Here is a 16,922-nt window from a genome sequence, read left to right as displayed (position 1 = left end):
CCCTCTGGTTCCCAGATCTGATCATCTGTCAAGTATTTCATTTGAGATTTTTGGCTATCGTAGATGTTTTAAGTTTAAAACACCAAGTTGATATGGTAAGAGCAAAAGTGGACTGGGTACATGGTTCTGTATGTTATGTGGAGGAAATCAAAAATGTGTTTTTGCGTTCACGATGAGGTCTTTCAAATTAAAGTACCCTAATAATTTGTCCAGCATGCAGTCTGAGAACCTCTAGAAATAGGCCTTACTAGTTTCTTAAAACTTGAGCCATACTTGATTATTTTCACATTCCTCTGTTAGTTATGACACTCACTTTGGGTGAAATTATTCATCCTCTCAACAGTGCAAGTCTCTGAAAGAGGCTGTGTAAATATTAGCATTATTGCGGTTGTCTCCTTAGCATTGTACCACTGAGCACATAACAGCCTGGATACACAGTCTTGGCTCTCATGTTTTTAAAAACACACTGTCCGTCCACCCTCTCCTCCATGTTGCCAGATCCTTGCATGCTTCAATTGTATGCATCCAGACTCTGGACCATTAGCGCCCTTCTCTCAGTTTTCAGAGATTTAAAACATGCGCACACCCAGACATCTGGTGAGGGATAGTCCCATGAGCCTTAACGTCTTCGCTGTGTGCAACTTTTGGACGCACACTGAATGTTTGAGACGTCACTGCCAAGTCCAACAACTCTGGGCTTACAGCTGTTTCGAGTGCTGCAGTTTCCAACCAACAAAGAACTGTCTAAATTCAGGTCATTTTTTTGACTTGGTGGGAGACGTGTGTGTGTGTGTGTGGGGGGGGGGGGGGGCTCGGGTGGTTGAAGGGCAGCTCTCGGGGAACTGAGGGGGTATCTTGGAGGGTTGGTGGCCTGGCGGTTGGGAACTTGGGGTCCCGATTTTTGACTTTGTGGGAGATCTGTCCACGTGCCCTTGGGCACGGTGTTGACCCTGGTTGCTCCTGTGTGTCGCTCTGGATGGGAGAGGGCGAGGGTTATTTCAGACCGGAGGGAAACCTCCATCCAAGGGAATTGATCCTCTCCCCCAGAAGACATGCAAGATGATTCCCCAGCATTTTGCCCCTCTCCTTAACCCCTATGATGATGACGGACAACTCGACCCACTGATATTTAGTAAGCATAAATAACTGGTAAGAATCAACGACTATAATGCACGTTTTAACTAACGTTAATGCTACTTCACTACAATATCATTATCAGTCCCGTTAGAGCATGTTGCCTAACATCATCATTCGTACCAAGGCTGGGTCTATCATAAACCCCAATTAAATTGCAATTAAATCTACTGCAGATTGAGGTCCTGAATTAACAAAAAGAGCTACTGCAAATTCAGGAACAACCGAATTGACAGTTCTATTCACACATGATAAATGAATGAAGATGTGGGAAGTGACACCTAGGACTACTGATGTTGGATCTTAATTTGATCAACCGGTTGCAGAAATTGGTCAAATTAAGATCCTACATACAGTGGGGCAAAAAAGTATTTAGTCAGCCACCAATTGTGCAAGTTCTCCCACTTAAAAAGATGAGAGGCCTGTCATTTTCATCATAGGTACACTTCAACTATGACAGACAAAATGAGAAGAAAAAAAATCCAGAAAATCACATTGTAGGATTTTTTATGAATTTATTTGCAAATTATGGTGGAAAATAAGTATTTGGTTTTCACAGACCTGTAACTTCTTCTTTAAGAGGCTCCTATGTCCTCCACTCACACCTGTATTAATGGCACCTGTTTGAACTTGTTATCAGTATAAAAGACACCTGTCCACAACCTCAAACAGTCACACTCCAAACTTCACTACGGCCAAGACCAAAGAGCTGTCAAAGGACACCAGAAACAAATTTGTCGACCTGCACCAGGCTGGGAAGACTGAATCTGCAATAGGTAAGCAGCTTGGTTTGAAGAAATCAACTGTGGGAGCAATTATTAGGAAATGAAAGACATGCAAGACCACTGATAATCTCCCTTGATCTGGGGCTCCACGCAAGATCTCACCCCGTGGGGTCAAAATGATTACAAGAACGGTGAGCAAAAATCCCAGAACCACACGGGGGGAACTAGTGAATGACCTGCAGAGAGCTGGGACCAAAGTAACAAAGCCTACCATAAGTAACACACTACGCCGCCAGGGACTCAAATCCTGCAGTGCCAGACGTGTCCCCCTGCTTAAGCCAGTACATGTCCAGGCCTGTCTGAAGTTTGCTAGAGAGCATTTGGATGATCCAGAAGAAGATTGGGAGAATGTCATATGGTCAGATGAAACCAAAATATAACTTTTTGGTAAAAACTCAACTCGTCATGTTGGGAGGACAAAGAATGCCGAGTTGCATCCAAAGAACACCATACCTACTGTGAAGCATGGGGGTGGAAACATCATGCTTTGGGGCTGTTTTTCTGCAAAGGGACCAGGACGACTGATCCGTGTAAAGGAAAGAATGAATGGGGCCAGGTATCGTGAGATTTTGAGTGAAAACCTCCTTCCATCAGCAAGGGCATTGAAGATGAAACATGGCTGGGTCTTTCAGCATGACAATGATCCCAAACACACTGCCCGGGCAACGAAGGAGTGGCTTCGTAAGAAGCATTTCAAGGTCCTGGAGTGGCCTAGCCCAGATCTCAACCCCATAAATAATCTTTGGAGGGAGTTGAAAGTTTGTGTTGCCCAGCAACAGCCCCAAAACATCACTGCTCTAGAGGAGATCTGCATGGAGGAATGGGCCAAAATACCAGCAACAGTGTGTGAAAACATTGTGAAGACTTACAGAAAATGTTTGACCTCTGTCATTGCCAACAAAGGGTATATAACAAAGTATTGAGAAACTTTTGTTATTGACCAAATACTTATTTTCCACCATAATTTGCAAATAAATTCATTAAAAATCCTACAATGTGATTTTCTGGATTTTTTCTCTCTCATTTTGTCCATCATAGTTGAAGTGTACCTAGTGTACCTATGATGAAAATTACAGGCCTCTCTCATATTTTTAAGTGGGAGAACTTGCACAATTGGTGGCTGACTAAATACTTTTTTGCCCTACTGTATGTAGGCTGTAGAACAATAATACAAAACAGAAAATGAGTATAACCAGGAAAAGGTAGAAGAAAAAGCAGTATACTGACTGTTTTGAATGGTAGTCTAGAGCCTGAGGTGTGAGTCCCTGAAGGACTTCAGTCAGAGCCTTAATAATGTGCTGTCTCCAACCGGGACAGAACAACAAATCACGCCAGCTGTAGTTCAGTCATTAGCTAGACAAAGGCAGGCATGTGGACTCTGCTTACCCAGAACCCATGTAGGTGTCCTCCTCTCTAATGAAGATAACACCTTTCTCCACCCACACATTGGCAATTTAAATGCACACAGGTTGATGGATGCTGCTGTCCCTAAGGAAATTAAAAGGTGAGCCACTAGAACAGCTTGTAGCCTATAGCCTGTCTAGCCAAGGAACATGGAACAAGGATCTGCCATTCTTCAAAGAGTGCAACCATGCAATTTGCTAAGCAGATCATAAAATAGGCTACACCAAACCATGAGCAAGCCCAATATTTCAGCGAATGTTTGTTACCAAAATGACAATGTAAAGTACTGTATTTTATTGAGCTCGTCAGTAAGACCAGTGATGCACTTGTCATTCTGAAGTTGACAACTACCTTTGCCAACTGTCTTTGCCTCAAATGCAACAGGCTTCTATAGACCTGCCTGTGAGCTGAAGAGGACAGAAAGTAGGCAAGCCAACATCAGCTTCCATTTCAGCAGCACATCAATAGAGTAAATCAGCAAAAGTCACATTTCCAATCATTACATTGTAAAACATGGTGATTCCCAGCAGAAAAGAAAAAAGCAAATATGCCCAGCTGGGAGTGCTCTAAGTAAGGCAAAAATACAGTGGGTTAATTTAAATAAAGGCACCGGTCTTTGACACAAGGCTGCTCTCAGTATGAAGCCTATGAATGGGAAAAATTTAATGTTTCACTGTAAATGTCAATGTTTACAGACCAAGGAATTCGGTAATCATTCTTGTCCAGATCAACAGTGATGGGTATGAGGCAGTGAGGCAGTAACAGACAGCAGACAGTGCATTTGGAAAGTATTCAGACCTTGACATTTTGTTACGTTACAGCCTTGTTCTAAAATTGATTAAATACATTTTTTTCCCTCATCAATCTACCCACATTACCCAAAAAGGACAAAGTGAAAACAGTTTTTTATTAAAAATAAAAAAAAACAGAAATACCTTATTTACATAAGTATTCTGACCTTTTTTTATGAGACTCGAAATTGAGCTCTGGTGCACTGTGTTTCCATTGATCATCCTTGACATGTTTATAAAACATGGAGTCTACCTGTCGTAAATTAAATTGATTGAAGGAATTGTCCGTAGAGCCCCGAGACAGGATTGTGTCGAGGTACAGATTAGGGGAAGGGTACCAAAAAATGTCTGCAGCATTGAAGGTCCCCAAGAACACAGTGGCCATCATTCTTAAATGGAAGAAGTTTGGAATCACCAAGACTCTTCCTAGAGCTGGCTGCCTGGCCAAACTGAGCAATCAAGGGAGAAGGGCCTTGGTCAGGGAGGTGACCAAAAACCCGATGGTCACTCTGACAGAGCTCCAGAGTTCTTCTGTGGAGATGGGAGAACCTCCCAGAATGACAACCACCTCTGCAGCACTCCACCAATCATGGTAGAGTGGCCAGACGGAAGCCACTCCTCAGTAAAAGGCACATGACAGCCCGCTAGGAGTTTGCCAAAAGGCACCTAAAGGACTCTCAGACCATGAGAAACAAGATTATCTGTTCTGATGAAACAAACACTTTGGCCTGAATGCCAAACATCACGTCTGGAGGAAACCTGGCCCTATCCCTAGGATGAAGCATGCTGAAGGGATGTTCTTCAGCGGTAGAGACTGCAAGACTAGTCAGGATCGAGGGACAGATGAATGGAGCAAAGTACAGAGAGATCCTTGATGATAACTTGCAGAGCGCTCAGGACCTCAGACTGGGGCGAAGGTTCATCTTCCAACAGGACAACGACCCTAAGCAAACAGCCAAGACAACACAGGAGTGGCTTGGGGACAAGTCTCTAAATGTCCTTGAGTGGCCCAGCCAGAGCCCGGACATGAACCCGATCGAACATCTCTGGAAAACCTGAAAATAGCTGTGCAGAGACGCTCCACATCCAACCTGACAGGGCTCGAGAGGATCTACAGAGAAGAATGGGAGAAACTCCCCAAGTACAAGTGTGCCAAGCTTGTAGCGTCCTACCCAAGAAGAATCAAGGCTGTAATCGCTTCCAAAGGTGCTTCAACAAAATACTGAGTAAAAGGTCTGAATACTTTTATTTAACTAGGCAAATGTGATATTTCATTTTATTTATTATTATTTTTTTTTTATGTATGCATTTGCAAACACCTGTTTCTGCTTTGTCATTATGGGGTATGATGTGTAGATTGATGAGGGGAAAAATATATTTTATCAATTTTAGAATAAGGCTGTAACGTAACAAAAAGTGGAAAAAGTGAAGAGGTCTGAATACTTTCCTAATGCACTGCAAGTCTGTTTCAATTATAAATGATGCCATCTAGGCTAAATCCCGCATTCAAGGCAGCTTTATAATAACGCGGCCTAAAAGAGTGAGAAAATACATATATTTCTTTGTTTCTCAAGTTTCTGACAGCAGTACCCCACCTGGAATGCCATCATAGTGTATGGCCGGTTGAATGCTGCTGCATTAAAAATGAACAAGGAAAAGCCTGAGGCTGGAACCAAAATGCCAGACTGGGCCTGTTAAATGGTTATCTCCATCTCTCCAACGATAACACGGACTCAATTCAAATGACAATTGAACATCAAACCCCGGAGGGACACGGGTTAAGGTCACCAACTTATGAGACAGAAGCAGAACATAATAATACAGTCACTACTTTAGGGTTCAATTTGATTCTATTCAGTTCAGTTTAGATAGACACTATTTCATATGCTCCCCATAATTACATGTATTGTTAATAGGCTTCACCCTCTATCATCTATCAAAACAAAGCATGTAAAAAATAAAAAAAAACTGGAGAATATTAATAATTGAGAACACTGTTCAAAAAGTTTAGGAACAAAATAATTAGAAAATCACTGTCTTTAACCACAGACAATGGCAAGCTGAGAATGAAAATGTCTCGCCAAAGTATGCCTGTCGATATTTCCTAAACAATTAACCACAACCAAAGCCATGGGGATCAATTTGTTCATATGATGTTGGTCACAGCACATCACAGTGGGCACCCACAATCTCATTCTTTGTCAAGCCATTACGCTCATACAGCATTCACATCCAATTTTCCTCCCGTGAAACAATGCAACACTGAGACCATTCACGATACAAGGCCATGAAAATAGAAACCATAATTCAACTGTACTTCAGGGGGAAAAAAATAATTTTGCCATGGGCAGAACTTTTTATGTGAGTATGTTGAGTAAGGGAACAACATGGATGGCCAGAGTGGTTACAGCATTCTCTCACAAGTTTTTGGAAATCATCTCTCGCCCAGACTGAGACGTAGGAGAATGACAAACTACAGTGTCCAGTGATATGTTGGCTTAAAAAGGTGACACAAAAATAGACAGTCAGCAGCAGTCATTCGTCCTCTAGCCTACTTTGATTATATAGAAATATTGAATGCAGCTTAAAGGATAAACTCTTTTCATTAGTCCTTTGTTGACATAGTCACAAAATGTTTTGCTTGTCAGCAATCAAGTTGTCAAGATATTTAAACTGTCAAAATACAGAAATCATCCCTGTATGATGCACTATGTAACCAATTTTCCCGGGATCAGTGTCCTCTACTGTTGACAGTCCTCTTCGAAGAGAATGTTCAAGAATACTTCCCAATCTTACAAGCAATCATTTAATATATATTTTCCCCATACAACGGTGCTTTCACAGAAACAGGAAAGTGGTAGTTGAAACATCACAACGCAGGCCTACGCTAAGACATCCTTGTCAATATATCTTGAAGCAACAAAACCGCCTATAACATTCGGTCAATAATCTTTCGGGTTTCAGAACTATTAGAATGTAACTAGCATCCTTGTTAAATGGTTATAAATGGGAAGAATACATGCTTGTCCTGGCATGCATCCCCTACGCAAGTTTGACGTTAGACATAAAAAAATAAAATAAATGTAAAACTGTGTGAGCCGAGACCTCAGTTTGGACGTGACCAAGTGTTTTCACTGACATCTGCAGTGAGAACAGAATTGTGTATTCTGGAATGCTAGCCTGCGTACTCGCTCTCCTCACTACAAGGATGTTATTATGTAGCTGCATTTCAATCCAAAGGCTGGGTGAACTCCAGGAAGCGGGAGGGAAAACAATGTTAAAGAGAGCCTTTTCCATAAATTAATACTGTAGCACAGCGCCATGGTGCAGGGGTCTACACTAGTAGGAAAGATACAGGTGCCACAGTCAAGAAAAGGGGTACTTGGGTTAAATAATGGTGGTTAAAGGGGAATGGAAACGCTAGGATTTAGAACACCAGCTAACTAACTGTAAATGGCAATATTGGCAGATTGTAGTTTCCATCAATCTATCTAATTGTCTGCATCACTTTCAATCCTCCATATATTTTTTTGAATAATATTTTGAAAATGATATATATAGTTTTTTTTTAATGTAGATATATTTCCTTTATTACCCTGTAACCCTACCACACATCCCCCAATTGGGGCAAACTAGTGAATAACATAGGCCTGTATTTCCAGCTAATACATACTATATACATTTTATGGACACAGTCTATTTTACAATAGTTCTAATTTGTTTGTTTTTACTCCTGTCCTTCCTCTACCCTCAACCATCAATTTCTGATGTCCATCCGGTTTGATTTCCATTTGCCATATCTTTCAAACTGTACTCTTTCAAAAAACTTCTTACACTATACATGTTTTACAGGCACAGTATTTTTTACATTAGTTATCTAGTTGATATTAGTTGTTATTACTCCCAACCTTCAGCTCAATTCAACCCCTCCCATCATTCTCTTAACACAAAAAATATATGGCAAATAGAAATCCAATATTGATGAACTGTGCTGTGATGTTTCACAAAAGCTCTGAAGCTTTCTATTCTCATTGTTTATTTTTGCTAAAACTATTATTTTATTATTGATCGATTGACTATTACTTTTCAGATCGCCCATTAGTGCTATCTGCAGGGTTAGCTCCAGGTAAATATTGCAATTCCTCAGGCATTCCTGGACCTGTGACCAAAAACAAGCTAAATTTGGACAGTACCAAAACAAATGATCTAATGATTCTGAAGCTTGTAACCCCCCATATAAATAAAATTGTATTGGTTGCAAGAATTGTGTATAATAATTTTGAATCCGGCGTCGTTTTGCATATCTCTTCAGTAACCATGTGCCATGGAATCGGTACGTCAAAAATCTATTCCCATCTATATGTCAATTGTTTGGTCCTTAATTTTATTTATCATAATTTTCTTTAACCAATTATGGTCTTTAATGCAGGGCCGGCTTTTGCTTGACTGAAGTCAGCGATGTTGATGATGGTCGGTCGGTAACCCCTACACACCATAACCCTCGAAATTGAAAAGGTAGGAGGAGCAAGCAGAGCGCCTCAACGTAGGCCTATGACTCCTTTCCATTCGTAAACTCCCGGTTGACGCATCGAAAGTTCCCTTCGCGATGAAGTCATCCTCCGCGAAGAGCTGGTTGCAGATCCTGCTTGCCCAAGCTGACCTGTCATTACTGATTTTTTTGGAGCCAATTCCTACAACCTGTTACTGTACAGTTCATGTTTGAATTACTACTTGATGTTGCCATCTTCCTGAGCTCTCAAACTCAATACCAGACAATTTGCGTCACTGGCGTCAGTCGTTACTATGGCAATTTAAAATGGCGCTGACCATAGCTCAAATAAACCTGGTCGACGATCAAAATACTAAATATAGAGTTTTTTTTTTTTATCTGATACATGCCTAGATTATGAACATTGCACAATAGGCTTAGCCTATGTGGAATTGGTCAATGTAATGTTACGGCTTGACGATAAAGATGAAAAACGCACCTACCTAGATCCTTCATCATTGACAACCAGAATGATTGTTACACCACTCTTTTGTAAAGCCCGCCATCACTGTAATCCACCAAACTAATACATCATCAGCCTTAGGCTCCTATAGCCTTGAGTCCCCTAACCATGAATGCTTGACCAAAGAGAAAGCTCATTTGCTATTCAGGTGGTTTCATCCATCAACATTTCAGGCTAATAACTGTGAGAGAAATAATCCTATTGTCGCACTACTTTAAAAAGGTAGACTAATCAATTGGATCCTATTCAGTCTGGTTCAAATAATGGTAGCTATTAACTTTGTGAATTTGATTTACATTGGACCTTTGAAGCTAAATAGCCTAGTCTGGCTGACACCTAACTTGAATCCTCCTGATTTCAGAGTCTGGAAAGGCTCCTTGATGTTGTCAACATAATGTGATGATAATGAAAGGGGCTTTGCTTTTTACTGGTTGGTTCTTCTCTGCGTCTTTCTCACTCAAATACCCACATGGACAGCCACACAGACTCGGAGTGTCGCCCCCTACCAATGCAACCGTCAGATTTTCTAATCCAAACAACGAGAAGTCTTAACCCCTTAAGGAATGTGTTGTTCAGAGAACAAATCAAAACTCTTGCACAATTTCTGTGCGAATACTAAATTGACAACGGGCTCCTGTCCAGAGCAGTGCATCCAAGTCACGTGGGTCGCGTTAGCCAGGCTAAGAACAGCCTGGGCTTTAGGCAACTCTGCAATCAAGTGGGGGGCTACATCGGTCTTGAATCTTTGAATTATACTAAACAAAAATATAAATGTAACATTTAAAGTGTTGGTCTCATTTTTCATGAGCTGAAATAAAAGATCCCAGAAATTCTCAATAGGCACAAAAAGCTTATTTATCTCAAATTTTGTGCACCAATTTCTTTACATCCCTGTTAGTGAGCAATTCTCCTTTGCCAAGATAATCCATCCACCTAACAGTTGTGGCATATCAAGAAGCTGATTAAACAGCACGACCATTACACAGGTGCACCTTGTGCTGGGACAATAAAAGGCCACTCTAAAATGTGCAGTTGTTTTCACAAAACACAATGCCACAGATGTCTCAAGTTGAGGGAGTGTGCAATTGGCATGCTGACTGATGGAATGTCCAACAGAGTTGTTGCCAGATAATTGAATGTTAATATCTAGACCATAACAACATTCTTTTAGAAAATGTGGCATTTCACCCAACCGGCCTCACAAGAGCAGACCACCAGCCCATGACCTCCACATCCGGCTTCTTCACCTGCGGGATCATCTGAGGAGAGGCGGGGAGGGGGGGGGGGGGGTTTAGGAATATTTCTCTCTGCAGAAATATTCCCCTTGTGGGGAAACCGGATTCCGGTTGGATGGGCCTATGCCATCCCAGGACCACCCCTGCACAGTCATGTGAAATCCATAGATTAGGGAGTAATGCATTTATTTCAATTGACTGAGTTCCTTCTATGAACTATATTTCAGTAAAATCTTTGAAATTGTTGCATTTCTATTTTTGTTCAGTATAGATTCATAACAATGAAGAACTGCTCAACCATAAGATTTCCAAACAAAAGGCAGAATCAGGTTGAGAGAAGTAGTCAGTGATTTTGGCTCTCAGCTCTATAACCTCCCAAAGACAATTGAGTCATTCAGAGACATGTTGGTGCTGACCTCCAGTGGCATGCTGAATTAACGGTCCACACTGCCGCACATTGGCCGTGCAACAAGGAACTCTGACGCTGAAAGACATTCAACCATCTTTGCTTTAGTCCAAACAAGCATACATTTTAAAAAATCAGACAAAATTGGAAAAGTCAAGAAAAAACTAAGTTACCACTCCTACACTTTGTCTAAACCCCATCAACTGACAACCCCCCCCCCCCCCCCCCCCCTGCTATAACATATTTTTTTGCAGATCAATATTCATAATAGTACACACAAAAAAACAGGACAGACATCCAAAGGACACCAATTACTTTACTGATTCCCTTTCAATTCTACCAACACACCCACCATTCCAATTTGAATGAACGACCCAGGCGGGCAGTGGAACGGCGCAGTGGTCCCAAACTGGAAAAACATGTTTCCAAGCATATTTGGCTAATCCACCTCACAGCATGTTCTGCACATCCTATTCAACCAAAGGCAGCCATTGTCAGTCAACTGAATCTCTGTAATGAGCCATATTAAAGCTTGTATTGGCAGACAGCAGCCCCTCTCAATGGGAGCCTATCAGGCTCCAGCTTCCAGACAGGAAGGCCACAGTATACTCTATCAGTGAGGGAAGCATTCTCCAACAGTCCATTTTACACATGGTTCGCTATAGTAACCTGGTAGAAACGACCAACATGGATATGTTAGGGCCGATGCCGATACCGATTTTTGGGAGTCAAGGAGGGTGAGGGCCGATATTCAAAATCATTACATTTGAATATTGATGACATTTCTCAGACACAGCCATGTCTGCATTAATTTATCAATTTTAAAATCAAACAATACATTGGACTTCGTTTTTACCAAACTACATAACGATATTATTATTTAAATGGTACATTGCTTGATAAACTGGGTAAATTAAGAGGGCATAGGCCTACTCACAACACAGGTGAATGCATATTAAATAGGAATGTGAATTGAGATATTGAGCTTGTTTTGGAGTCTATGGTGCTGCAGATGACAATCTGTTTTCCTTCCATTTGGGACTTATATTAGTCTACTGATCAACAACATTCGCATCGAAGCACCACTCCAGCATGTCACGCCGGTTTGAGAATATACAAAAAAACATCTATTCATTGCAAATGGGTACAACGTAACATCATGATGTGATCACAGATGCTTATGAAAGCAGTCCTTTTATGTCATTTTCCGTGATCAAGAATGTGTTTTTTTTCAGCTGCCCGGACGAAATTCAAAACAATTCAATTGGCTAGTTCAGCCATCTTTCAAGAAATGGGTGGGTTGTAACTTGATCCTACTGCTACGATTGGATAGAGCGAGGCTGTAACTCTACTCCATTTCACATCTCTCTCAATCGCTCATATCACTTGCTGCTGTTTACTGCTACTATGAAAACTAGCTCAATGGCAATTACATTTGCTACCAAGCCATAAAATGTACATAACATTTAACAAGAACAAGGCTAGTAACAAAGATGAAAATTACTCAAATCTGCCCATAATTTGAGATGTGAGAAAGCACACACGTATTGCGTGCTGATCTACAGCTTCATTAGTCCATAAACATGCAGGAAGATTCTTAGGTAGCTAAACCTATTGCCAATCTTTATTTATGCATTTAAATACACTTCCTTCTTTCCCTATTACAACAATCTAATCAACTGTCAACTAGGGCTTTCGCTGACCGAAAGTCGTCTGTTCTTTTGACCAATCGATTGGGCTAAATTTTAAAACGTGTATTTTTCTATATAGACAGCACATTTGTTGTTTTTTTACAGACCACGTAACTAGGCCTAGGAGTCCTAGACAAAGCAAGTGCAACAATATCCGTAGGCTAGTTATTGGTTTTGTAACAATACCCAAACATGCAAAGGAGGATATTCAATTTTTCAATGTTTGTGTAGCTATTCAGGACACACCCCCATGAAGAAAATTACATTCATAACTATGCATTTCTGTATAGTACAAATCAGGGACCCATGATGTCATTCTGTTACCGCCATTGTGTTCTAGTGTTCAATAACCAAAAGAGGTCAAATTTAAGGTGTCATTATAGCTGACTCCCCATTCCTTCTGCAGACATCTTTGAATCTAGATTCAGAGAAGATATTTAACAGTTTTTGGAGAACATGGTCAAATCAAATTTTGGGATATTTAACCATCATTCTGTTACCAAATTTTACATCTGCACTGTCCTTTGAGTAAATTTGTTTTTTTTTTGCAATATTTTACGGGACATTTTTTAAATTAGTTATTGAGAAAAATGTGTCCTTTTGCACAGAGTTGTATGGTTTGTTTCATTTTGTAATCAATGGCTTTTGTTTGGCATCATTTTAAAGTGACACATTTTCAAGTCTCAGCGTCATTCTGTTACCATGGAATTGTCGACACACACATACTGAACAAAAATATAAACGCAACGTGTAAAGTGTTGGTCCTATATTTCATGAACTGAAATAAACATGAATAAATAAAAAATAGCATGCTGACTGTAGGAATGTCCACCAGAGCTGTTGCCAGAGATTTGAATGTATATTTCTCTACCATAAACTGCCTCCTACATCGTTTTAGAGAATTTGGCAGTGCGTCCAACTAGCCTCACGACCGCACGCCACGTGAAACTACCCAAGACCAGGTCCTCCACGTCGTTTGAAATGGTTGCATATAAAATATTTTTTGTAGTTTTTCTTCTATCCACTGAGATTATTCTTGTATAATGAAAAGCACTTAACAAATGTAATACATTATTATAGTGGAGATATCTTGGTTACTAAACTTTGCATGATTTTGTTCTGAGAGCCTAACGCAACTTACCAAGCCAGTCAGATGAACTCGTGGATATCATGATGTCTCTGCGTGCAGTTTGAAATAAGTTGCTAAGTAGCGCTAGCTCTATTGCTAACTGGCGTAAGTGCAATTGCTGGAAGTCTATGGGTATCTGCTAGTACGTTAACGCTAGTTCGCATTGGTTTGCGAAACTACCTCTAACTTCTGTTACGAGATGTTCCCACGCCAATAGATGGCGCTGCTGTTGTGTGTATCCTACTGTGGTGAGGAGTGATCTAAATTAGGCATTACGTACTATGCACTGAGTGGAGCTGTATGCATGCTACCCAAAGATGCTGAAGTAAAGACATTCTTATCAACATTACCTTGCTATTGTATTGAATAATCAGCATACAAAACAGCTTCCTTTATACTGGAAAAAGAGACATAAAAATGGTATCCACAAATTAATCTAACTCTGGGGAAGTAGATAACGGGCATCAATGACAAAATCCCGAAGTATCCCCTTTAAATTTAGGTGGCTGTCGCTCATAATATTTTGAAGGCAAAAAGTCATTTGTGTAAATAAACTACCGGCAATCCATCAGAAAGAATTTAAGGTTGCAGGAAGGGGCTAAGTCAAGTAATTTGTGGACGTTTTGTTATGTTGATTCCTCTAGAGAAAGGGATTGTCACAAAATGTACCCAACGTTAGGCACATATCTTCCTTACACTGTCTGGCAAGTCAGATAACCAGCCATGATCTTACCATATAAACTGCTTTTTCACAAAGGTGGCAAAGCATGTTAGCTAGCTAACGTTAGCTACTTTGAGCATTGTCTAAAGCCGACCTTTCTAAACCAGTTGGCTAACAACTAACATTAACTAGTAATAAATGCTATGCACCTCGACTACTGTTGTGGAAGCAAAAAGCCGACTGAAACAAGCAAAGGTGCAGGAAGTGCGCTTACTTAGTTACCCGCTAGTAAGACTGTCAACAAGAAAACTTGTCAAAGTTGTAGCTGGCAAGATGATTCGTTAGCCGCTACCATTAACTACCTGGTGTTATGATTCCATAGCTAACGTTAGCTAGCTAACCTCTCTACGCAGCTCATAACATTACGGATTTACATGTTCGCAATAGTTAGTTACCTAACGTTAGCTATTTGACTTGACGATGCATAGTTATGCCGATACGTTTACAGATGATTGGCAACTAACGTTAGCCGAGTTGGCTAGTACAAACTCACAGTAATATGCCACGACAGGATCCCTCTTCTCATGTTCCTGTGCAGTTCTTAGATAGTGCTGAATGGCTTTTAGCTGTGGTGGAAGAGCCATCTCTAAGAATATCAATAACAGATTAATCAACAATCGAAATGTGGATCGCTATATATTTTTTTTTTAAATGTTCCTAATCGCGCAGAATTCTTCTGCTCCTTGTTCAATACGTGTAGCGCCATCTGCAGGACCGGAGGACTATCAAAGCAAAACAGCATCATATTGATGATATTCATTACTGTGTACTGCAATGCATTCCACTGTGATCTCAAGAGCTGTGTAGCCAACAATATTATAATATGAATGTAATAACAATCAATGAGAATTATGGCATACCTGTGCAGTAAACTGTCATCAAGGAACTGCATGCAGCTTGTTGTTTGGGGAGTTGTTCGACACCACAATGATCTGCTGTGATTACACTGCATATTGACCTTTCCCCCCCCAAGAGATAGCATGGGGCTATCATGAACACAGGGTATGTATAGAAAGCAACTGAAACTGGGCATGCAGCAGTCCTGTTAATCTAGGGTTGCTTTGTCAATACAAAAGTTTGTCAGTACAAAAAAGCTGCTGCATAGCACCACCTCTAACAAAAAAAACTAATCTAACTGATACTTTTGAAACATAAGAACATTTTTTATCCTGAGCTAAAAAGCAACAGACAGATTTTTTTTTAGAAACATCATACTGTAGAACAATATTGTCCTAAGATATGAGTTGGTCATAAAATGTGCCCCTTTTATTAAACAGCTGAGAAGTTCTATGCATTTTATAAAGAACACTCAGTCAAAACAGACAATAAAAGAAATGTAAACATAGCAACCAAACATGAGTAAAAATAAAAAACCTACGTAACAGATAACTAATTGATCCCACTTCCCTAAAATACTCCTCAGATTTACTGACAACCAAATGAATGTCATTGCTTCTTTTAACAGTTCTCAGCTTTTCTGTACAAAATGAAAGAGGCAAACTTTAAAACTACCCATCTGTCACAAATACCAGAAAGCAGAATGCCATATTGTACCTGAGATGATACATTTAGCTGAAAATAACAAAAGTTGGATGGATGCCTGATAATAATTTACAGATACAAAACAAAAGAGGTAATCATTTTCAGTACAGCAACAGCACAGTGTTAAATCAAAAGCAGAATACTCCAAGCTATGAAAAGGGTCTTAAAATAGTCAAATATATGGGTTAACCATCCACACTGTGACCAGCAGACTCATCAGCAATTACACTTAAATCTACAGTGATGTGCAGAATCTGCATGATAAATCTGGTAGCATGGAAACCCATCTTCTTTAACTTATTATTGTTGTTATTGATACCATTCCTATATATAGTATTTCAAAACCTTAATTTCACAATCATCAAATGAGATGTGCAAAAATCTTTCAAATTTAAAACTAATTTGAGAACCTTTATATAGTCCGGTACTTCAATTCATACAAAATGTACAATTACTAAATGTATTATGACCTGAAAATAATTAAAGCCAAATATTGAAATCAAATCTAAGCTTCATTAGGTGACATTTTTGCCTGCCTATGCCTTAAAATGACCCATTTTCAGCTTCAGTCGTAGGGTATCAGGATGTTACCATTGATGACATGACATTGGCCATATGTTGTACTGGACAATTAGATTACATTACTGTGGGATGTAGGTTTGTCTATAGGCCCCTAACAAGACTACAAGAATGCTATAAAACTTTTCACTGGGTACAAATATGGAAAATATTAGAATGACTGGTAACACGTTTCTTTCTTACGTGGGCCAATGATTGAAAGCTGCATATGTCACAACAATATCATTAGTCTATTGACAAAATAAGGTTTAAATCTGTGTGACTTGACTTAAACAATGGGATTATGGAAAGAAGTGTCTGAGTGTCAACTCCCAACAAAAAAAAGCAGAGGTATGTAGTTTTCGGCATTGGTGTCCATGTGAGACCTGGATAGACACACAGACATTTGAAATGTGATCAATTACTCTGTAGCAAATAGCACACAGGTCATTGATTGGTCAAATAACCCAATCTCCTACAGAGTATCTCAAATATCTCAGCAACACACAGCAGC

The 16,922-nt window shown here is 40.0% G+C and overlaps 2 protein-coding genes across 9 annotated transcripts in view; both read right to left on the bottom strand.

Annotated features, from left to right (window-relative positions):
- LOC110522243 (vacuolar protein sorting-associated protein VTA1 homolog) overlaps positions 1-15,039 on the bottom strand; it is a 46,016-nt gene extending 30,977 nt beyond the window's left edge. Inside the window, exon 1 of one of the 8 annotated variants that reach the window (XM_021600468.3) lies at positions 14,802-15,039. In XM_021600468.3, coding sequence (XP_021456143.2) covers positions 14,802-14,892 — 91 coding nt within the window. In that variant the 5' untranslated portion in view covers positions 14,893-15,039. Of the gene's footprint in view, positions 1-14,457 lie in introns of all 8 variants that reach the window. The other 7 variants (XM_021600467.3, XM_090232794.1, XM_090232796.1 and 4 more) reach the window with 7 other exon arrangements.
- A 513-nt stretch (positions 15,040-15,552) lies between these two features.
- LOC110522241 (gap junction epsilon-1 protein) overlaps positions 15,553-16,922 on the bottom strand; it is a 26,522-nt gene continuing 25,152 nt past the window's right edge. The window contains exon 4 of the mRNA XM_090232791.1: positions 15,553-16,922. This exon is cut by the window's right edge and continues 329 nt beyond it. Coding sequence (XP_090088917.1) covers positions 16,856-16,922 — 67 coding nt within the window. The 3' untranslated portion in view covers positions 15,553-16,855.

The sequence above is a fragment of the Oncorhynchus mykiss genome, chromosome 4, assembly GCF_057628025.1.
Source record: "Oncorhynchus mykiss isolate SJ-2025 chromosome 4, ASM5762802v1, whole genome shotgun sequence".
Taxonomy (NCBI): Eukaryota; Metazoa; Chordata; class Actinopteri; order Salmoniformes; family Salmonidae; genus Oncorhynchus; species Oncorhynchus mykiss.
Note: the sequence above shows the minus strand (reverse complement) of the source record. Positions and strands in the feature narration are given on the sequence as shown.